At 42.0% G+C, this 23,432-nt stretch overlaps 1 protein-coding gene across 2 annotated transcripts; it reads right to left on the bottom strand.

The window, feature by feature from the left end:
• Positions 1-413: 413 nt before the first annotated feature.
• Positions 414-23,358, bottom strand: LOC117142764 (acetylcholinesterase). Of its 2 annotated transcripts, none has more exons than XM_033306946.1 (9): positions 22,941-23,358; positions 21,388-21,526; positions 20,715-21,260; positions 20,405-20,612; positions 15,269-15,411; positions 14,402-14,551; positions 10,449-10,612; positions 10,166-10,329; positions 414-782 (listed from the first exon to the last, which is right to left on the bottom strand). In XM_033306946.1, exons 1-9 carry the CDS (start codon positions 23,261-23,263, stop codon positions 709-711), a joined length of 1,911 nt encoding a protein of 636 aa, XP_033162837.1. In that variant the 5' UTR covers positions 23,264-23,358; the 3' UTR covers positions 414-708. The 2 variants fall into 2 exon arrangements, with proteins under 2 accessions (XP_033162837.1, XP_033162836.1); XM_033306945.1 differs by lacking the exon at positions 414-782 and adding an exon at positions 2,582-7,198.
• Between the last annotated feature and the right edge of the window lie 74 nt (positions 23,359-23,432).

The raw sequence follows: 23,432 nt of genomic DNA, 5'->3' as shown, positions 1-23,432 counted from the left end.
GGCTTCTTTCGCGGCTCCATGCTGGGTCAATGGACAGGAACGTTGCCAAGAAGTCTGCGCCGGCTTTGGCTCATCGATTCGATTCGACTACGAGTTGGCTCGACATCTCGACTTCTCTACTTCTCATCTTGGTTGGTTTATCGAGTCGCAGCACGGCATACAGCGAAATTTAAATTATTCATATGTCAGGTTGAAGGCTGCTGTTGCTGCCGCTGCTGCCTTTCGCGTGTAAAAACCTATTTGATCGCAAGATTAACTCCGCTCGGCGATTGTCCGCGGATCAATTAAAACTAAGTAATGGCGTCTGTGAAACCGGCTAGAAACGGAAATACACAAAACTTCGCAAATAGCCAGCGTTTGCATCAATCAAGTGGAACAATTTTATTTGTTTTTCTGGTGAATAAGTTAAGCGGGGGAAGTACGAGTTTTCAAAGCGTGTGAGGGTGTCCAGCACTTTTCCTCTGTCAACATCTTACAAAACTACTCAGTTTTAAACTGCCTTTCGAAGACCTGGATTCCTAAATTCGTCCTCTTCTCCATATTCTGTCTTCTTTATAGTCTCTCGTTATCAAATTTGTATCACTGGTTTCCGTTTCTTAGCCTAACTATCCTTCAATCAGACTTTCCGTTGCTTTCCGAGGAAGTAATATGAATGGTGCCCTGATAACTATTAACATTTTGGTTAGAGGTATTTAAATAACACTTAATTTAGCCACTAATTAGCCAGGTCTTCAGGTAGACAAACGTCGAGGTAGCCACCTGGGTTATGTGCTGCGCAAATTCTGCAAAAGAAGATACAGAAATAGCATAAACATTACTAGATAAACCGGGCATAAAGAGACTTAACGACTATGTACTCAAATACTCAAATAAAGTATCCGCCGACTGCAGGTCTAATTTGCATTTACAAAGCTGTCGGCTCTTTTGAGTCGCAGTCGCGTTGGCCCTAATGACAATGCACCTTCTTCCTTTGCATACTCTTTTTATAAAAAGGTCCTTCAGTTTTCGAAAGTTTACGATATTCAAGCCTCTCGTTTCTTCGACAAATTTCTGGCATGATGCAAAAAACATAAAAACTTAATGGCCTAGCATTTTTTGAAACGATAAAAGGAAGTTTTGTATTACCTACAAAATTTCTGCAGCTTAAATAAGGTTTAAATTATAAAAGTTTAATTTATTTATATATTTTTGAAAAGAAAGTTTTCTCTATCGGACAACAAAAAATAACTAAGCGATATAAATATAATATTTAAAATTCAAGAATGTAAGATAATACGAAGGCACCATAACATCTGCATCAATAATGTAAATTATGATAATTCCAAAAAGAAATATAAACAACTGTATACACTCAGATGAACAAATGAATTGGAAGATGAATATTTTCCTATGATTCCCGAGCAGAGTATGCAATATTCGTTACCCACTGAACCACAACGAGATAGACTTTCCACAGTGCTCAGGCTTAGTCTCGGGTCGGGGCCACATTAACTTTTACTACGGATGCGAAATGGCGACCGTAAATGGAGCCCTGAACCCCGGGCAAATTGACAAATGTTGGCACGCAAATTAGGGAGACGGGCGGCGGCACTGTGGTCACCATGGTCTTTTATGGGGCACCTTTCGTTTTAATTTGCCGTGATTAATTTGCATATTTCGGCCTGCAGTCGGCATGCGGAAGTGGCGGCATAATTGTGGATTTATATGCATCATAAATTAAGTTTTCTGCACTTCGGCTGGGCGGGCGGTTAAGTACGCGATTTTATTTGGTGTTTATCATTTCAGTTTTATTGATTTAATGCAAATGCAAAGTGCCGTGTAATTAGCAGACGCTAAGTCGGAGTGATAGAGCTGTTGTCTCAGATGAGAGGCGCTTCCTGAAGCCGATAATGACTTACTGGAAAAATATGGAAAAATGTGGACAAAGGTGCAAATGCCATTGGGAAATGATCGACGGTTGGGGCGGGAAATAAAAGCGAGTTGCTGTTTGTTTAGTACATGATACATGAGTTTTATTTGTATTTTACTTGTATCCATCTTGTATCGATATACAATATATTTCGTAATATAATTTCACTTAAATTTTTGTATTCTTTATGCTGCTTCAATGCGGGCTTCAATTGTTTACACATTACTTTTTCTCTTGGTAGTTTCTTACTTTCTCTTGAGTTTCGGTAATCGTATTACATTTAGCATTTCAATTGTGGTTTTATTTTTCTTTGTTTAGCAGAATTGTTTTTGGTTTCGATTATATGTAGTAGTATGTATATAATATTCAGTAAAATGATCCCTACATTTTGTATGCTCATGTCATATTTTCAATCTAGATGTATGTCTGTATATATATATATTTATTTATATATAGTTAATATCTTAAAACAGCAATTATGTTTTGCATATGTTATCTGTCGTCTGCGCGAAACGATCTTCCATTTCGTCTTCCTTGAATTTAAAGTAAGTTCTGCGACAATAATAATTATAATTTAATCGTTAACAACGTTCCGTCATTGACACACAAACAAACATCGTCATATACATTAAATAGAATTCTGCATTAATTTTCGGTTTCATATTTGTTTACTTTTGCTGAACACTAAAGCGTCGCCATCAAATCATATGTATATAATATATATTCAAATTTGGAACACAAGATGAGGACTTTTGGAGCTGCCATTGTACTAACTGCACGAGTATGTGTTTGGGTGTCTGTGTCCACTTTTATGAGTTTCGATTTATTAATTTTCGATCTGCTCGTGACTTTTGCTCTTTTGCTCGAGCAAAAGTGGTCTTAGTTGTTATTTTTAGCTACCTTTTAACTTTATTTGCATTAGTGCTGCCCGCGACGAGTGTTTGTTAGCCATTAAGTAGTTCCATAGCCATTACACATTACTCAAACGGGCAGTTGTCGTCGTGTGGGTGCTCCCATGGGTGTGTGAGTGTGTTGTTTGGGGCCACTACAGTTTGCAATATAAGCTAATCCGTGTGTTCTAAGTGAAAACATAGGGTTTCAAGCGAGTTTTCGCAACGAAATTCGGGGGAATCGAACGGAAAATGCTTGGCATGATTAAAAGCTAACAGTTATAATTACAGTTTGGTTTGCTTAATTTGCGTTTGTTAAACTTTTACCTTTGTTTTATTACCACTAACAAGTAAGAACACATATTTAACCACAATTTGTTTTGTTTTCCGTTCTCTGGCTTGTATCTGCTTGTATTGTGTTGCTTGCTGCTTAATTTTTACAAATTGCCTACTTAAAAAGTCATAAATCAGAGCCTTACTGCACACCTGCTGCTTTCGAGTGTGCTATTCATAATATATAATTAAACTAAATAAACCATAGGCCATATATTGATATGTATTTGATTTTTATACATAAAAGACTCTGTATTTAAGTTACTAAACCTCTCCTCTGCCTTTAAGACTAATTGTGAGAATTGTTGTGATGTCAAATGCATTTCTGTGCCTGGTTTCTTCAGTTTTATGGTATTTTAACTTTATCAGATTCAGATTTATATTTTTCTTGCTTTCTGTGAGTGTGTATTGTAGTCTATTGTATAGCAATCAACATATTTATTACATTGTACAGAGAGTTTTGTCTACCACCTAGATTTCGATTTTATTATCAGATGTCGTAGCTGATACAATTTTTAACTTGTTCTTAATACACAATAAACAAAAACTTGAACTATGTTTCCTCTACACCGGTTTGGGTGTCGCTGTTTTATACAAAACACAAACACATTAACCGTCTAAGGATCCTGCTCATGTATGTATTTCCTATTCCTACGCTTCGTCCTTCTATGAAGAGTTTCTGGCTGTGTGTGCATGTGTGTTGGCTTGTGGGGGTATGCGTGTGTGTTTAAGTGTGACCAGCATGCTTTCATTATTATCATAAATTAGAATATGAGTGGTTCCGTTTCCGTTTCGATTCGTTTATATATAAATTCTTTTACAATTGGCAGACTACTACAGCAAAAGCACACTGAGATGTGTTCGTGTGAGAGTGAGTGGGTGCGTGTGTGTGGTTGTCCTATCGTTTACATTAATATATATATAATATACTTTATAAAGATGACCTGGAAGAACCGCAACGAAAGCAATAATCTGTACAAATCATACGAGTAGCGATTAGTGCACGTTTACCAAAAAATCAGACGACGAAGTGTCCATGTCCATGTATAAAAATTTAGATCTATAAGCATAACACTTGGAATTTGTCTTTAATTCGTTTGCTCCTTTGCTTCTAAGGCGAAATATTATATTGTCAATTCTTTGGCTTGAGCCGAAAACCATGCAAAATGACAAAAAAATATTCCTAATTTCGGGTGAGACGAAAATAAGAGGGGAGGTTGGAAATGCATATAAATGGTAATATCAACGTAGTCGTAGAATGAGTACTTTTCACTTCTCTTTTTTTTCGAAGGCAGAAGGCATAATACACGGTAAACTGGTGTATTTTCTGTGTGATATTCATTAACTCTATGCTCACCGTGAGTGGACGCACAGTAAATACTGCCTCTGATGACCTCTGACCTCGTGATCCCACCTGACCTTGGAGGCCGGCCAAGTGGGCGTGATCGGGTCACAGGCAGCACTCGCTTTGGCCCACTCGTCTCTACTGAATGGATTAACTTTCAAGTCTAGTCTTGGAATCGTTTACTTTATATACCTAGGTTTATTTACTTTTTTTTCCATTTTTTTTATCGGTATTTCGGTTAAGAGGCGAACGTGGTGCAATCATAGGGATAGGGAATAGGGATTAAAGCTAGTCATCTTGGAGTTCGTCTCACACATTTTCGTGTCCACAGTTTTAGACAATGGATTAGTACAAAATTTTAAAGTTATTTATCGTTTGTTAATACTTCCTTTTTACGCAATTTCGGTTTTTGTTTTCATTTCGCTTCTTGCATGGTATAAAAATATAAATGTTCCACATATATTTAAAAAATCCTTTTGTTTAAGTTATTAATTTGCATCATGCAGTGTTATTATTTGTTTGTTTGCTTGCTTGTTTTCGTTTTGTTAGTTGTTCTTGTCTTGTTGTTTGTCCCTTTAAGAAGTATTTAAAGTAATGCATAACTTAGGAATGCCTTGTGGATCTGCTGATTCTTCCCTTTCGCTTCTCGCTCAATTGTTGAATTATTCGTTAATCGTGGTGCAATTGTCGTATAACTATGGGGAGATTTCTAAGTGAGTGGCTTGCTATCGTTGCTTGCATTGGTGTTGAGTACGAGTAGTATCAGATATAACGGAATCGAATACAGTGTCCTAAGTGCATTCGTCACCTGGCTAGAGGGTCACATAAATTTTCCTAGATGCTACAGTTGAAAGCGAACATCGCTCAGTAGGCCTCGACCACAGTTCATACCTAATACAATACAATTCAATAATCGCTTATTTGATTGGGTTTCCCATGTGGTTTTACTTTTGGTTTAGGGTTTAGGGTTTTCTTATTTATTGGTTGGTTTTAAAACTTTCAAATGTTAGCAAACAGTTAATGTTGTTGTTCTTCATAAGTCTAATACTTTTTGAATCTATGTATTATCAGATAGTGTGTGGTATTATAATAATTGTTGATAAAAATAACTTAATTAATATCAGTGTGGCTTACCTTAATAAATTTCGAAAGGTTTTCGATTTCCATAGTTAATACATATTGATATGCCTTTAATACGATTACAGAGTACGGTTACGATTACGGGTTACAATTACGATTACGTTTACGTTTACTTTTACTTTTACTCATTATCTCTCATTTAGTCTGCGACACACACTGAACTCTAGGGTTGACAATGATCTTTCATTTTTTGGATTTACGTTTTGAACAATATTTATTTATAGATATAGACATACCAAGTACATATACGTTACTCATCATACAATACGTTTTGTGTTAATCATTGATCCAATTTCGCTATGTGTATAAAATTTCTAATTACCATTATTTAGTATTAAATCATTTCATCTTCCTCCGTCCAATTTTCTCACTAAGCCAATTTGTAAAACGTTTAGTACAAATACAATAATATACTGATATGTTTTGCATTATAAATATCATCTTCGTCTTTGCCCCGTACTACGCTTAAATCTCATTTTCGATCGATTCTTTATTACAATTTGTTCAATTTGTTTCGCTTTGTTCGTTTCGAAAAAATTTGTCTTGTGTAGTGCTTGATTTGGGGCTACTATTCCTCGTTTTTTTTTTGGTTTTAACTTCTAGTTTTCTTCTTCTAATAAACCAATGCCAATTTTTGTACAATACAATTGTTGATTTTCCGAAAATGTCCATTTGGGTTTTCTCATAAGAATCGAGTGGTTACAATTTTCGAGTGTAGTTTTCCTTTGGAATGTGAATCGAAATCAAACGAACCCTCACCTAAGCATGAAACCAATGCAATTTGGCCAACTATCTTCAGGCAACAAGGACTTTTTTCGGTTTGAACTGAATGCTAAAATTGTGCCATTAAATGCGCTCAAATATCGCTCAAGAATGTGGGCATGGCAAAAAAGTGTCTGTCATCTGAGCGAGTTTTCCGTTCGGTAAACGAGTATCTGTAAACTTTGTTTCTTTTTGGCTGCCACAAAGGCAAAATGACAAACATTTGAGTTCTATCTGCATTAATATTTATCAAAAATTCCGCCCATCCCTTGGCCAATTTTTCAAATTAAGCGATTTAGCATTGTGCTCCACAAAAAACAATTTGGTTTGGGCCTGGCCTATGGCGCGTGGCAAGTGGCATGTGGCTACAGTGGTCTCTGGAGTCTGGCCAGGATGTCCAGAGTCCTTCAAAGGACCCTGCCCGACCATCTGACTGCCTAGGGGTGCGTAGAGCTCTAAGTTCAATTTACAAATGTTCAGCAATTGCCATCGAATTGCTCAAACCGATCCTACTAAGTTCTGTAAACAAATCACCTGCTCCTACACAAATGTCTGCGCCTACTAAAAATTTAGTTTCCCTCTGTTTGCTACATTTTATTAATATACGTGTTCTAACTTTAAGTGTGTATGGTTGTGGCTGTGATGGGGTGTGTGTGTGTGTTCCAGTGTGTGTGTATATGTCGTATTTTCCGGGAGTGGTTTTCTTTTAGAAAACCCTTTTGGTTCTCAATGCGGCGCAGATGTAGATCAGAGCAGCGATTCCAAGGAGCTGGAGCCTCGGGGATATGGAAGCACTTCCCGAATCGCCATCGCAAGTACCTAGTAAGAGATAAAGATAATGGAGTTTATTTTCAAGCGCAGATTGCGGAGGATCAATAATGATTGTGTATGTATGTGGGCGGTTCTGAAAAAGTCATCCAAGGCATAAACTATCTATCTTCTCGCTAAACATAGCAATGTCCTCCACTCAACAGCTCTGGTATCGTGAAGCCAAACAAATAAAATATGGACATGTAAGGGTACACTCAAAAGGAAGAAAAGCAAGTTTGGTTTTCGGTGCGAGTTTCGGTGCATTGGGAATGAAAAGAAAATACTTAGGGAGATCTTTGGGCCAACTTACCTTGCACCGCCAAAAAGTCCCGCAGAACGAACTGCTTTGCATTGTTGTATCATAACATTTTTTTTACATTTATGCAAACATAGATTAAGTCAAAATTCGTGTGCTAATTCATTCGAAAGTTGTTTGGCCACAACAAACCAGGCAAGATACAAACTTCAAATGGCCCGGCCGGCGATCAGATTTCAACACGCCAAACCAGGCCCAAAGACCGGCGAAGTGTTCAATTTTAAGGCTTTTAGTATTTCAGAGCGCTGCCCAAAGTACAGGGATAACTTGCTCAACGACTTATAATTTATAATCCGCGTGAGGTGAAGTGCAAGTGTGCAAAATGAGTTAAAATCAAGCAAGGCAATAAAACAAAGCGAAGCAAATCAATTTCGAAATCAATCTTCGGTTAGAGCTAGGCAATAAATCGCCTTTATAATATCCGAATTGTTCATATTTCTCGAGCCACTCTGTCGCGTGCATTTAATTTTTGCTAATTTGAATTTAAAAGGCTGGCCAAACCATAGATTATACCATTCAGATAATGAAGAAATAAATTGGCACAGCCGCAACAAAAACCACATACAAATTAAATACGCCGATCATACATATTTGAAACACGTGTCGCTAAAAGCCAAAAAACGAAACGAAACGGAGCGATGCGAAGCGATCCAAACCGCACCGCACCGAATCCAAAGAGAAAAGGCCATACAAATGCAAAAGATATTGTATCTACAAGCTACAGGTCTTTAATCCGTATCTCAACGCGTGCGCCTGAGTTATGACACGGCGATCGTTTATTTATCGCGGCCGGTGACATTTCTCGATTCCAGCGGTGCCAGCGTGTCTGGTAGAAACAGCAGGACGACCAGTTCCAGTTCCCATTGTATGGGATTAACTCAAACTAGATCTGGGGTGAAATTTTAAATGGCCATTAAGGCAAATGGGAAGCATTGTTGGCAAGCGCTGTTGGCGACAAAGAATACACCGCTACATATACAAATGCAAATTAATTAATTTGCCAAAACAAAACCTGTTTGCCCCGCTCTTTCGCGGGGTAGAAAATGGGGATAGATCTTCGGGTGCTAAGTGGCAAACTTTTACCGCAGCCAGATCAAAAGTAGAGCTTGTCATATATGTACATATGTGTATATTCGAATACCCGTCAAATGATCGATTGGGGAGATAGCTGCACTAAGAGGGGAGGGAGCTATCTAGCTGCTCTCCCCAAATCCTCGGTTCGTTCCCCCAGGCTCATTTGCATACCCGATCGATCGGATTTATGTAAAACTGAAAACCAAAATTAGCTCCTAAAACCAATACGGTTAATTAGCATAAATTAAGTTTTTATTAATTTGTGAGACAGTAATTTTCTTTTGTGCCACTCATCGATTTGCTGGTCAGATTGCGAGCCAGACTTGGTGGCGCGGCCCTCTGCGATGGTGATCTTTCACCCAAAGCCCATAAACTTTAATGGCTCCACAACTTTTAAGGCTTTAAGTGCAAACATAAAAAGCCACAACGCCCACCGGACTCGCAGCTAATCTATATAACTAGAGACTTGTACGGGCCTCGTCATTGATCATTGTCAGGGCCAGGCTTATATGCATATTTACATTTCTTTTCTCGGTCAGTCGTCCGATCTGTCTCGCAACTCATTTTCCTGATTGATGTGCACATTTTGAAAAGCTGACACTGCCATAAATTAAAAATGCGGTCGGCGGAATGATGCTACGCATAAATGAAATAAATTCAAAAGCATAACTAAAAATCTTTCACCGAATCAGTCGCGTCAGCCACTCTGACTCACGACTTCCACTAAGTGAAAAAGGAAGGAGCTTCAAAGGGTTTTAAGTGTTTAAGGCACTGAAAAAAATTTGTACCATAAATACTTTGTTAAGAAAAACTGTTATTGGCTTGGAATATTTACCAAAATGGCTACTGATAAGAATTGACAATATTATATTTTATCAATACAATTTAAATAAGAAAAATTAATAATTACGAATTATTTACGATTTTTTTACTTTAACCAATTAATGACAAAACATTTTCTTTAAATTCAACAACCCTCTTAAATATTAAATATATTTAAATTCTCCTTCTGAGATCTCAATTTTCTCATTTAAACTCCAATTCTGTTAACTACCATTTTTGTGAACGTATTTTTCTCTCTGCAGCTCTGAGTTAACCATTAATCATTCGAACGGTAAGTGTTTAACATTTCGGACTTGGACGACCATTGACACTCACTTTTGTCCAGAGACTCTCGAAAGAAAGGCTTGGGATAGGTTGGCACTTTAATCGCCGTTATCACAGGTACATTATCGAAGTGAATAATCCACTCCGGACTCGTATGTTTTGCCTGACCAGTGTTAACCCAGCGTTCGGAGGGAACCGAATCCCAGTCCGCCTTAAGGTGTGGTGCCGATGATGCCGACAGCCATTAGCTGACTTTATGCCGTTTTTTACGATATATCGTAGCGAATACCAAATTTATGTTAATTGTATGCCAAACACACACACACAAAACGACATCGACACAACACAACTGAAGCCAAAGAAAGAACACCGATAGAGCAATACAATGGCAAACAGAAACCTCCAACTATGACTGTACTTTCATTCACATTTGGATCGGAGTGTGTGGGGCATTTACAGAAGGAGTTGGTATCACTCACCTGCCCAACTCCTGACTTTTGGCAAGTAATCGTTCCAGAACGAGCAGCGAGCCGCCAAAGGACCCCTGGCCAATTTCTCGATCTTATCGTCGGTGCTGAAAATATAGTAGACGGGATCCTCCTTGGAGAAGTTGGGCCACTCCTCGCCATCCTGTGCGGGATTTCTGAAATGGTTGGGCTTTAGTAAAAGCTTTCCTTATGGCAAACGAGTGTGAAACTCGGCTAGGCTTGCTATAAAACCGAATAAAAGCTCTTGGTGAAAAGCTTGGCGCACAAAACTCACCCCGTCTTGGCAAACTCGATGACCGCACTGAGCATACGCTTGCCCAGCTCACGCTCCACAGGTCGATACTGCAGGGAGTTGTTCAGCGGCTGGCCAAAGAAGTACTCGATCTCATCGCCGTGCAGCACGCCCATCCATTCGCCCCACAACGAGGTGCTTGTGCGCTGCAAAAAAAAAGCAAAAGCGTACAAATAAGAAATTGAATAAGGCTAGAAAAGCCAAGGAAAAGCCGTGAAAATGGGACCGTCGAAAAATGAGAGCACAGCGCCACGCTGTCGTAAACTCCGCCGGAAATTATGCAGATAAACATCTACCCTTTTTATTTATTTATTTGATTTCGCTCGCCTGCTCGCTGGCGTTCGCTGTTAATGGTAAATATTGTCGCAGCATGCAGCGCACTGGAACGCCGAAAAAAAAGGACGAATGAATAAATAAGTAAACGCCTGGTCGACTGCCAGCTCTGAGTTTCAGTATTTCAGTCCCAAAACTCTGTCGCCCTTGACAGGCAGCGGCATTAAATGCCCTCGTGTGGCGCCATTTCACGTATCTCACAGCAGTTTGCACTGCAACTGCATCTGGGGATGCGGAATCGCAAGACAGGCTGTTGCACTAGCTACGTGCACGGGCGACCACGTTGCGTATACGCCATGATGTACGATGGACCACGTGTGCAGGCGCATATTCTTGAAGAAAACCAAGTAACATCTAAGTAACTGAACGCCTAAATTAAATTGTGCGAAATTAAGCTTTAAAATTAACTAGTTAATATCTAGTTCTTAACTATTTAAGCCTAGAATTCTCTTGGAACGATACTTTCAGTAATATTAGATAGAATGTTTTATAATGGGAAGATTTCTTAATAATTCACTATGTATGCAGCTTATACTGATACTTAAATGTAGCTATATCAGAGGAAAACTTTCTGCCCATTAAAGTTGCTAGCCGTCCTTACCCTTTCCTACCATCGGGCTGATTTTCATTCTCTGGACAGCAACACCAGCCCAAATGCTAATTAGGCAATCCCCTTGTTAAATGCAATCTTATGCAAAGCGAAAAACCAAAACCTGCCTATACGATCCTGCTGACCATTAAGCCTATCCAAGAGCTGAAAGCCAAGAGCTGAGGGCTGAGAACTGAAAGCTGAGGGCTAACCACTTAACCATTCAACTTGAGTTGGCCACAGTCGGGCTCTGCTTGAGCTGCACCTTGACAGGCTGGCAGCCAAGTGCCAAGTCGCATAATGAATAGTGTCCGGGATACGCCATGGGTAATTCTGGTAATGCGGGCCGCTGCTTTTGCTCCTTCTGCTCCTGCCAAGTTGTTGGAAATTTATGCGACTTGGTCGTTGGCTGTCAGGACACACGTCCCCTATATAAAGTAGTACGTACACACATAACATAAAAGTCCTGCAGTCCTTACGCCTTTTCGTGCAAATAATGAAAAATTGTACGCAGCCGGAGCGGAGAACTAAACTTTTTTGATTTAAGCGCAAAATTGCAAACAGCAGTGAAACTTGGACTCGTAGGACATAATGAGAAACGCCACAGTCGAAAGTCGAGAGGAGTAGCGAACTACAGTGGAGTAGAGTGGAGTGGAGTACAACCAGTAGGAGCAGGAAAAGCAGGAGGAACAGTGGAGCAGGAAAACTTATTTAAGTGCCAGGCACGTTGCACGCTGCAGTAGTCAGCGGCGAATGGCTGCAACTTGACGGCTGTAATTAAAACTAATTTCATTTGCTCTCATTTCCATTTCGAGGGTGGCACCAACCGGTCAGCTTCTGCCTGTCAACTGCTGGCGCTGCTGGTCTATTGGATTATTAACGGGCGATTTGGTATAAACAATGCAGTCAAACTGGCACCCCGCACGCACTAAATTTTGCATATTGTGCAATCAGCCGGAAGGAGCAACGACTCGACGGGTAAAACAGTTTGATTATCACTGTAAACTGGCGTAAATATTAACCGAACATCAAAAGTGAAGAGCATATTGGCTATTTGATAAACTAACGAGTGATGTGGAAACATATTGATTGCAAGGAAGATATAAATATATTGTGCATTTTCTTCCTAAGGAAAACTCAAGTCCCCCAACACCAGAGATATGTGTGTCGTAAGAGTACCGCCTACTAATTTCTACGCTGCGTATGCGTAATATTGATTTGCGTACTGCAGTGATTTGTTCGGCCAAATTACCACTTATTATAGGTCAATATCGAAGCCGGCCGAACGAAAATCAATACATATTACAGACCACTCTGTGTATACGCATTGTAAGAGCTGCGTATTTGTTAATCATTAGGCCGATCCAACTGGGTGTGCAAGCAGCCGATATCAATCGACGGCAGCAGGCACCGCAGCTAAAGTCATTTAAACAAATAACTGACTAAAATTATGCCCCACACGTGCAGGGCATGCGGGCCGTGACCTCGTAAATTGAAGTTTCATTAGTCGACTCTGCTTTCCCATGCTCCTGGCCCCTTTCGTAGGGTCGTGATCCAGTAACGATTTCTTGCCCTGTTCCCTCTTAGCTGCTTTGTAGTTGTATAGTTGTTGTGTCTGCCCGCAGCCAACATCCTGAGCCTGTGCGTGTGCGTACAGTTTAATTGGCGCCCAACGTGGGGCGTTTCTTAGTATGTGTGTCTGTGCGAGGGTTCTTCACTCTCGGGTGGGCGTGAGTTGCGTGAAACTTTTGGTTACCATAATTATGGCGGCCAAGGTTGCCTGCTAGCTCAACAACAGCAAAAACAACTGCGACAGAGACCCTTGCCCCCATACGTGTGACATTATGAAGTCCAATCAACGGATTGTTGCACGCGTTGTAGCTGTCTTCAACAAATTGCTTGATTAATTGAAAAATCCACACGAAGTGGTCGGACACGCTACGCAAAATTGCACACGACAAAGGACAGGGATGATATCTTCATTCACTATCAATGATTTTTCAATCATCACAATCATAAGAAATACAGTAATTTCCTGGTTGATGGATTAATTGGCCAGTAATATCGGTAACACAGCACTTAATTCTAGCTCTTTAAAAAAATGGCATTTACTTATGCCTTGAAACCCAATTTTATTTATCAATTTCGATGCAGCTCGAAGGAAAAGTTAAGCAAGTCTGAGTATTTTTCGTTGATTAGTTAACAACCAACTTTAACTTTAGCCTTTACAAGCATGAATAATTATACACCATTGAATAACGCTAACTTGACTTCATGTTCGAGTTATTCTCGGTCAAAAGCAATTGACTAGGGTATGCTCTGACCCCATTCAGCCTAAAGTACTTTCACTTTCTGTGTCTCTGATTAGCCGCAAGCTCTGCTTTCAGGAGGTTCAACCCTTAGTTATATACCATACTTCGGCTTTTGAAAACGCCCCGCCATCATTCAAACATTAATAATTAACGTTCACACGGTAGCGTTGACATTTGACGCAGCCGTAACTGCTTCCGTCGAAGATGCAGCCACTGTGGAGTACATCGAGAGAAATTCAGCATTTTTAATATAATTGAATACCTTCTAAATGAGTCAGCTTGAACACGAAACTCAGAAGGTATCTGCAAGCGCATAGTTTATGCACGCTTTTCAGTTGGCTCAACTTAAAAAAAAATGGTTTTAGATTGTGAAAAAAAAATGATCTGGACTTGAGCAAACATTTTCGTAGTGTCGAATACTTGCGACAGTTATCCACTTTGGGCCCGAGCCGGACTGCTGCCTGCCATTAGCCTTGTGTGCAATTTTAATGACACGCAAATTGCAGTTGCCTGCGTTGCAGTGGCTTCAGCGTGGATTTTTGCGCCGTTGCGCCACTTGCGCCCCATTTGACCGCATTCCGATTGGACGCACGCGCTTCAACGCCATCTTACGTGTCAAAGCCTGAGAAATATTTAATGGGTGCCAGGCTGTTCTGGCCATTTCGCCCGGATACAGTGGGCACTCTCGATGTGGTACTCACGTGTGTAAAGTAGTAGTAGTGCACGGAGGCGCCTCGCTCCGCCAGAGCCTGGGCATACTCGTTGGTGGGGCAGGTGAAGAAGTGATCGCCCACGGCGCGTCCGATTTGCTGCTGGTTCTGATAGCCAGGATTGCCTTCCCAACTGGTATACTGAAAAAGAAGAGAAGAGTTTACCTCAATATATTCCTCTTTAGTTTAGAATATTTATATATGTGACAAGTTTCAATGTTTTTGGGTTAAAATGAAATGTTTCTATGCAAAAATCATAATTTTCGCCAACTTATTGGGATCGAAGTCTCCACTCGTCCACACAATGAAATTGGCTGTCCAATTAGCCAATATCCATTGGGCTGTTTTAGAGAAATTGGTTCGTTTATAAGCTCTACGGATTCCGGGCCAGCTAATCCCGGATTTTGTCCGGACTAAACTGTCAAATGCATATCCACTGCTGACGCAGAATGCCGCAAAATGAAATTAACCGGCGACAGGGCAGAGTAAATGAATAAAGCCACTAAATGCAATTCAATCAGCCAGCCGTCTCCGTTGACGTCGCATTTAACGTGTTTAGCACATGCAGCGATGCTGCTGGTGACACGGAGCAGTCGCACGTTGCACTAATGCACTTCGGGGGATTGGGGTAGTGCACTCAAAAAAATATAAACAATATACACAAGAATAAATCAGCAAAGTTTTATGGGATACTAATATAAAATATAATATTATAAAATTGGTATAATATGATATTGCTAAGGCCTTGAAATGCAAATTGGCATAATATAAAAAAAAAAAAAATAGATTATCTTCAGTGCATCTGTCTTTTGCAGTTGCTTATTCATCACAGAATGCCAGTGCGTAGTTGAAAATTACCTGGAAAATGATGGCCTCGCGTTCCGCTTGCGTTGCCTTGCCAAAAATGTTGTTCATAATTTCCAGGTATTTGTCCCGTGGCAGGGCCGTGGCATCGTCCTTATCGAAGTAATCGATGAAATCGTACAGCAAGAAGTAAGTGCCTGCGAAATAGAAAAGGGGAATAAATGTTTAACCCGTGCGAGGTCATGTCATAACAATGCTGGGTGAAAAGTGACGCGAAGAGGGATGCTGGCCAATCTGGAAAAACAATTACCACTACAGGCGGCGCTTCAAGATGCCGACTCACAATGGAGGGGCCGTGCCAAGGACACCGCGCTAAGCATTAACCCCAAGTCCTTAGACCCACCAGCCGCACCAACAACAGGCGCAGCAGCAACACCTACAACAGCAGCAGCAGCAGCAATCATAACAGTTTCAGAAGCCGAGGAGAAGTAAGTGCAAAATAGAATAAACCAAAACTTGTGCCCACTACAAAAACAGAAGCATGAGAAACAAGTCAAGTCGACTGCCACATACCCTATTCCTTAGAAGTCAGCCTGCTAGAAGGGTTGGTTACTTCCCTAGCTCAGCAGTAGCTGAATGATGTATCGAATACCTTTTCTGCCAGACTATTCACTAAATAAACTAATATCGAAATACTCTAATACTTTAATGTTATATTATGTTATCAAGCGGAGTTTTAGGAAACAAATCACACGATTTCTCATAAACAATAATACCTTTCTCTTTTAAAACACGGGGTACAATAGGCAGGACGATAGAACAAAGCGGCTCGTCGTTGCCTTTTATTAACTTAATTTTTATGGCACTTGTTGTTGGCCCAGTTGTTGTTCTCTCCGGCTTTTGTCTTTGTCGCACACTTCAAATACGGGCCACACTAACGAACCATAATTGCTGCCTATGAGCGGCGACGGCAGCAACACAACAGCAACACAACAGCAACAGCAGCAGCAGCAGCAGCAACACTTGCGGCAGCAACATCAGGACACATAGTCGAGTATCTGTGTTTGTGTGGGCCGAGGGCACGTGCAACCCATTCCCAATTTATCTTGCTGGCCCACTGTGTTTATGTTTGCTTCGATTCCATTAAGGTCAAAACCTTATGCAAAGCCAGGCACGAGGAGCTTTGACTTGAATTGCAAACAATATTGAACGAGCTGCCTGAAACGGTCGCTTACCAAAGTCGATAAGTATGCTTTCCACAGGATGGGGGGGAGCCAGGAAATATATTTACATTAAAGACGGGATGGATCGCTTAAGGGTTTTCAAATCGAATAATATAATAGCGCCTGAATGGTGCATCTTATGGAGTTATGGGAACACAATTCATACAGCACACAGATTTGAAAAAGTCATATGTATAATCTGCATAACCATGGTAAATTATTTTACTACACGCCGAAACGACCTTGCGCTTTTCAAATATTACTGTATGTCGGGCATACGCTTTTAATTAAATTGCCAACAACACACTCACTCTGTGGCCACAAATTTCTGTGCTGTTTTTCTGCGGAAAATCTCACTCACTCCCTCACACACATAAGCGAAATGTAAATACGGTTTTAATGAGTGTATAATTGAGTTAGCAGCAGCAACAACAACGCGGCCCAACTGATTCAGCGGAACGTTGGAAACGCTAGAGGCGAAATTCAGGACTCAGGACTACAACTACGGAGCCAGCGATAAGTTGGCCGTCTCGGAACGCGAAGCAATTAACGAGCAAACAAGCTGTCTTGCACACACACAAGCGAAGGAGGCACCACCACACACACACATACAAACACAAACAAGCACAGCAAGGCACGCACACATACTCACGCAGGATGGCATGCAAGTCGCAAGTCAGAGGACTTGCCACCAAAAGTGAATTATTTAAGCAGCGAAAAGTTGACGTCTCGAGTTCATTGCATACTTTTGGGATGCACTTGAAAGCTTCTCAGCTCTGGAAATATTGTTAATTCTCCATTTGATATTAAAGTACCTCAAAATCGTTTCAAGGGATGTAAAATTAAGTTATTTGTTATAAATTGTTTAAATTTGGCGTGTGTTTAATACATTTAAAAGTGCACTGCGTATCCATTTCCAAATACCAACTAATTTGCTAAAACCACATGCAGGTCAATTAGTTGAACTACACAAATATTTTATTTAGGATAACCATTAGGCAGACGCACACACTCCAACGCACTCAAATAAATATAAATATATATTTATATAATATGTTTATAGCATGTACATATGTATGTAATAGGGACGAAGGGCGAGCGAATTTGTCAAAAACAAACAGAATAGGATGCTTTCATGTACGCGGCTCATCGTAATGTATTTGAATTTGTATTCGTATTGTTGCAAATGCTAGATGACCTTGAACTCACAAACACTAGCACAAACACCAGAGCCAAACCCACACACGCACACACGCTCAGCTGAGTAACGGCACTTGTACCCATGGAAAATGGTGGCAGTTGCCTGGCGGCCATGCACGCACACCTACACCTTTTTGGCCAAGAGAAAAAAGAGAAAAGAGAACGGTGAGCGATGAGAGAGCAGGAGCCAGGAGCAGAGAGACAGCGGAAAGCAGCAGCTGTGAGCAATGAGTGAAAGTGAGCAGAAAAGCACACGTGTCTGCTGTGCTGGCTTATTCTGCTCCTGGCAAGACAGGAGCCGCAACAACAGCAACTAGCAGCAGCAACACCAAAAACACCAGCGCCAGTAGATGACTGGCCAACAGCAACAAGAAAATCGAAAGGAAAGCCAAAGCACGAACTGGCACAAAAGCCCCGAGAATCTTCCTCAATCTCTTATACGAAAAACACAGCCCAGCCCCCCAAAAAGGACCTGCCACCCAACACCACCCAACGACATCCTGCGGTGGCGGCTCGCGAAATAATAAGAAAAGGAAAACGCAAACGGAAAATTTGTTACAAGTGCGCCACTTACACGGCCTGGCACGGAAAAGCTGGCAGCACAATGCACACAAAGAGTTACGCACCAGATTGAGAGGAAAAACAACAGGCAGTGACTGCGGATAAGGAAAGTGGGGAAAATGATGGGAGAATCAACAGCAGCATTTCGCAGAACGGCAGGTTCCCACCACACTTAACGGCGATTTATCTAATAAATGGTTGCATTTTCAATTTTAAATTCTGATTAAGTATCTACTTGAGTAACTAGCTTTTAGTAGCTTCAAATTTAAAACCGGGGCTTGGAGCATTAAATGGGAAAATATTTAACAACAAATAACTCTTTCTTGCTCATGTTTTAAATACAGTTCGTATAAAATAATCGGATTAAAACTTTTGCGAAAAAACTACTTGAAAATAAATTAAAAATCAAATCCGCAACAATAAAAATAAATGTATTTAATACTGATTTAATGCAAATGCATTTGCTTCTTCTGCCACATAAATAATTCAATTATATTTTAAACACATATTTCCTGCACAGTCATTTGTATACTGCACTTTACACTGAATTCGGATTATTTAGCTTATTGATTTTATTTCAGTTATTCGGTGTGATAATAAATTGATTTTGGTTTCAAAATGTAAACTCTAAATTGAAATGGACCCCAATCTTTAAAAGTTGTAATAGGAATTTATGGCGGTTAAACATTTTTCTCGAAAGGTAATACGAAATAATTACAGCAGAACTTTAAGTCAACTTTCATTACTAATAGTTTGCTGCCCCGCTTTAATAAAACCCGTCCCCTTTGTCACTCAATAATGCTGCGGCACGTGTGCCACTCACGCGTCCCGTTCCGCCCATCAAGTTGAGGGCTCGCTTTTTGCTTTCGCTTTTCCGCAGACCTCCCACCGCCACACTGACACCACCCACCACCCACCGCCCACAACCCATCGCCCACCACCCCCCGCTGTCACCTGAGCGGAATATATATTTAAATAATTTATGATGCCGTCCCGCACAGCTGAGCGCCACATTCCTGTGCGTGTGTGTGTGTGTGTATAGTATGTGTGTGCGTTCGGATGTTTTTCCTTTTTTCCCGGGGTCACCGCAATTCGCGTGGGCGAGTCTGGCAAGTTTCGGCGGCATTTTGGATTTTTTTTCTGTATTTTGACTCCGGCAATTCCGGTGCGTTGACACATGCCACACTCGGAATTTAAAATGTAGCATAAGCATGTAGAACATCCCAAGTCCGGAAAAGCTTTCTTCTTAACGGGTAAAGTAACAATATGTTTAAACTTCACAGAAAATGAACGATTAACCTATTTAACCACCGAAAGGTATCTCGTTGTAAGGACACGTAAGTATCTGTTTACTTAACTAAAAATACCTTGCAATATATACTCGTAAGCCGGCAATCCATTTACACTTGCCGCACTTGAAATTTAAAGTTCACAAAATTCGCAATTTGTGGGCGAAGCCAAAAAAGGGGGTAAAAAACAAAAGGCAAAGCCGTAAAAGCCAACAATACAGGACATTATACAAAGTGCAGTTCTGCGACAGCCGAGTCAGGACGAAGCCGAGCACAATGTAACCACCACCAGCAGAACCACTACCAGTCGTAGTCCTCGAAACCCAAAACGCAGAACCCGAAATCCGTAACCCAAAACCCACTAACCCCCTCGATTCGCCGCTCAGTGTCATGCAATAAACCATAAAAATTAAGCACTCGAGCCAACAGAAAGTACCGAATGCATTACGAGTCCTCGAAATGGGCAGAGGAAATTTTTGAAAAGCAGCCCGGCTAAGCCACCTTCCCGCCCATAAAACGATGAGAATAAAATGCATTTTGTCTGCCAGCCAGGCCACAACAAAAAGTGTGTATAAATATATATATATATACGTATAGTTGCACAAAAGTAATAAAATCTCAAATGGATGAAGAGCTCCGAGCTGCAGCGTAAAAGTTTTTCGGGGCGCAGGGGCAGGAAGCTGGGCTAAAAAGCTTGGCAAACAACATTGGCAATGGGTAGTACTTTGTTTCGGATAAAGTTTAGCGCTGACGTCAGCCGCAGAGGATGCAACAATGGCGGCAAGGACGACCCAGAAAAAAACCAGGGGAGATAGGAAGGTGGATCACGGGATGGTCGTGATGAAGTCACTAGCAGGAGGATGAGGTGGATGGGGAGGAGGAGGTACTGCACCGGGTCTTTAAGTAAGTACACTCACCCTCATCCCTGACATTTCCCATCAGGATGTCGTAGTCCTTCAGATCCGCCGTCTTCATCAGCGTCATGGGATCCGCCGGCAGGAACGCACCATCGATGGTGGGCGCCGAGGGGAAGCTGAGGATGCCCGAGTAGGAGTTCCACTGCTGCACCGATATGGTCTTGGCGTCCACGGAACGCATGCAGCTCATCACGTGAGCGGGATTGGTCTGAAAGCAGGCGGGAATACGCAAATGGTCCATTAGTTTAGAGCATAATATGCTAATGTGAGTAAAAGCTTTGTACTTGTAGTAACATCCTGTATGACTTACCTTCAGCATGGATGCATTGCAGTTGCAGTCGTTGATCAGCGCCTTGCCGATCTCCACGGCCTTCTCGGAGGTCATGTGGCTCCAGGGGGCGTTCATGGTGCCCGACTGCATCATGCCCCGCTTGACCAGGCCCCTGGTCACCGGCGACATGAGCTGGGCATTCACCGAACTGGATCCAGCCGACTCCCCGAACAGGGTCATCCACTCCGGATTTCCGCCAAAAGCATGGGCGTTGTCCTTCAGCCAACGAATGGCGAGTGCCTGATCCCATAGGCCCACATTGCCGGGCGCCTCTTCCGCGAACTCCGACGGCATTTCCGGCGCCAGGTGCAGGAACCCAAATGCGCCAACTCGATACTGGAAGGAGGCCACTATCACATTGCCCACGGCGGCCATGATATCCGCATTGTAGATGTCCAGGGTGGCCGATCCGGTCATGAAGCCACCGCCATAGATCCAGATCAGAATCGGCAGTCCGTTGGTCGTGTTCTGCGGATTTCCGTTGTGGATGAGATGGTCAGTGTCCGCCTGTTTGCCATTGGGGTGCTATGGTAATAAATTGATAAGCACAAGAGATATTCCTTAGTGCCATATCCTTGCTTGACTTATATATTGTGTCATATTCATATATGTACATCACAAGATATATTTGCTATTTTCTTTTCACACTTACCTCGCCCCCGTTGGCACCCCGCCCATGGCGAAGTCGGGCCTTTGCCGGCGCCCAGACATTTATGTAGAGGCAGTCCTCGGACACGTTGGTGTTGGGGTTCCAGATCTCCTCGCCGGAGAAGCCGGGGAAGTACTCGTAACTGGGTGGCGGTGGGGAAAGGAGGAAAGGAGAAGAGCGAGAGGAGAGTTCTTGATTAGCTGGTGACCCATATGCAAATCAAAGGCTGTTTGTGCCCCATCTGGAATTCGGTCAAGCCAATTACGAAAAACTAACCAGCTGTGTTATTTATTTTTATTCGCTCTCTCTTCCGTTTTGCCCACTTCACTCCGGCACTGGGATTCATTTCCCCACAAAACAAAAAAACACTGGCTCACTCACATACGCCCCGTTGTCCCGGGCTCAGTCCCCCACAATTTGACATAGTTATTCCGCTTTATAAATGTTGAATCGCTCGAATCGATATCCCTACGCATTCGTAGAAAGCTCAGCATTTGTCTGTCCGTCTCCATAGATACCTTTGTATATTCCCGTATGCTGGTGGGTGTATGTGTGTGTGTGCTTAGGTGTGTCTGGCTTCGTGTCCATTAAAATTAACTTTGCCGTTTCGCATAAAAGTAATTTATCACAGAGGCGGAGAGAAGAGACGATTTCTGTTTCCTGCGCCAGCTGCCACATTCGCCTTTATCACTATATTTTTCTAATTTCCTTTTGCCGCACACGATTGGATGGCTTTCCTTTTGGGGTGCGGAAAAACTTTGGTTCTCTATTTCAAGAGCGAAAGTATGGCAAACCAAATGAGTTTGATTAAATAAATGGAAGAGGAATGGGTAGAATGTTTTTATTTCCTCTGTATCTTTACGATTTTCTATACACACAGTTGCAAAAAGATTCCGAAAGAGAAACATCAAACGGCATATTCTTTTATGCAAATTTTCGGCTAAACAACAGTGTTAGCCAGTGCAATCTCTACAATCAGTAAATTTGCAAAACTCTCTGTTAAGTTCCGAATATAATTAAATATTTCAACTGCATCCATCATACGTATCTCTCTACAAACAATATACATTTCCCTCCTCACATTGTTTGAATGGGTAAACAATGTGCGATTTCAATTGGCAGGGCCAACAAGCTGAGCAAAGTTTCCAATTGGCTTTTTCCGTTTTGACCGGCTTTTTGCATGCGGCATGACGTCACTGGCAACAGTTAGGTCAACAGAGAGCTGCCGCTGCAGCCGGGCTGCGATTCTCCTTTCTAGGTCAGATGCAAAAGTGGAGCGTTCCAGCCCGCCCCCTCTGAGCCCCAAATACCCACTAAGCCAGTGATGACAAATCTCTCGTATTTCCGAAAAAATATGACCCCCTTTATTCGCTGTTTTTGGCAAAAACCCCAGCTAACGCCATTTGATAGATCGATTTGCTCTTTAGATCTTATGAAACTATCTTATCTTGAAATATTTATGTAACTACTTGCTAAGAACACATTTCTAATGGCAAACCCCTTGTACATTTGATAACTTTAGTAATAATCTGGTTCAAACTTGAATTGAAACTTACCGCTCCTGGACGCAGGTGGCGGATAACCGTGTGGCGTCGAGGACACCGTGCCAGGGCTCCGCGGGAACCGGCTTTCGGAAGCGCAGGTCCTCGACGGGCGGCTTGGCGTAGGGGATGCCCGTGTAGACATGCACCTCCCTGCCCTGCACCGTCACGGAGCGACCGCGCACGGGTCCGGAGGATGTCTGCACGACCAGGCGATCGATGACGCCGCAGACGCCGGACAGGTGCAGCGATAGCACCAGCACCAGGGGCAGCGGGATGGCCAGGGGCAGGGGCAAGGACATGGGCAGGACTCTGCTCTGCCGACAGGAGGTGGCCATGACGCGGATGCGCAGGGCGGCGTTGGCTGGCTAAAGCGGTAGCGATGGGTGGTGGTGGCCTACTTTGGCCTGACGTCACTGGCACTGACCACTTGACTCTGGCTCTCTGGCTGTTCGCAATTCGCGATTTCTGCTCGCTGGGTAACTCGGTACGGAACTGGTGTGTCTG

Source organism: Drosophila mauritiana, chromosome 3R, assembly GCF_004382145.1.
Source record: "Drosophila mauritiana strain mau12 chromosome 3R, ASM438214v1, whole genome shotgun sequence".
NCBI classification, from domain to species: domain Eukaryota; kingdom Metazoa; phylum Arthropoda; class Insecta; order Diptera; family Drosophilidae; genus Drosophila; species Drosophila mauritiana.
Note: the sequence above shows the minus strand (reverse complement) of the source record. Positions and strands in the feature narration are given on the sequence as shown.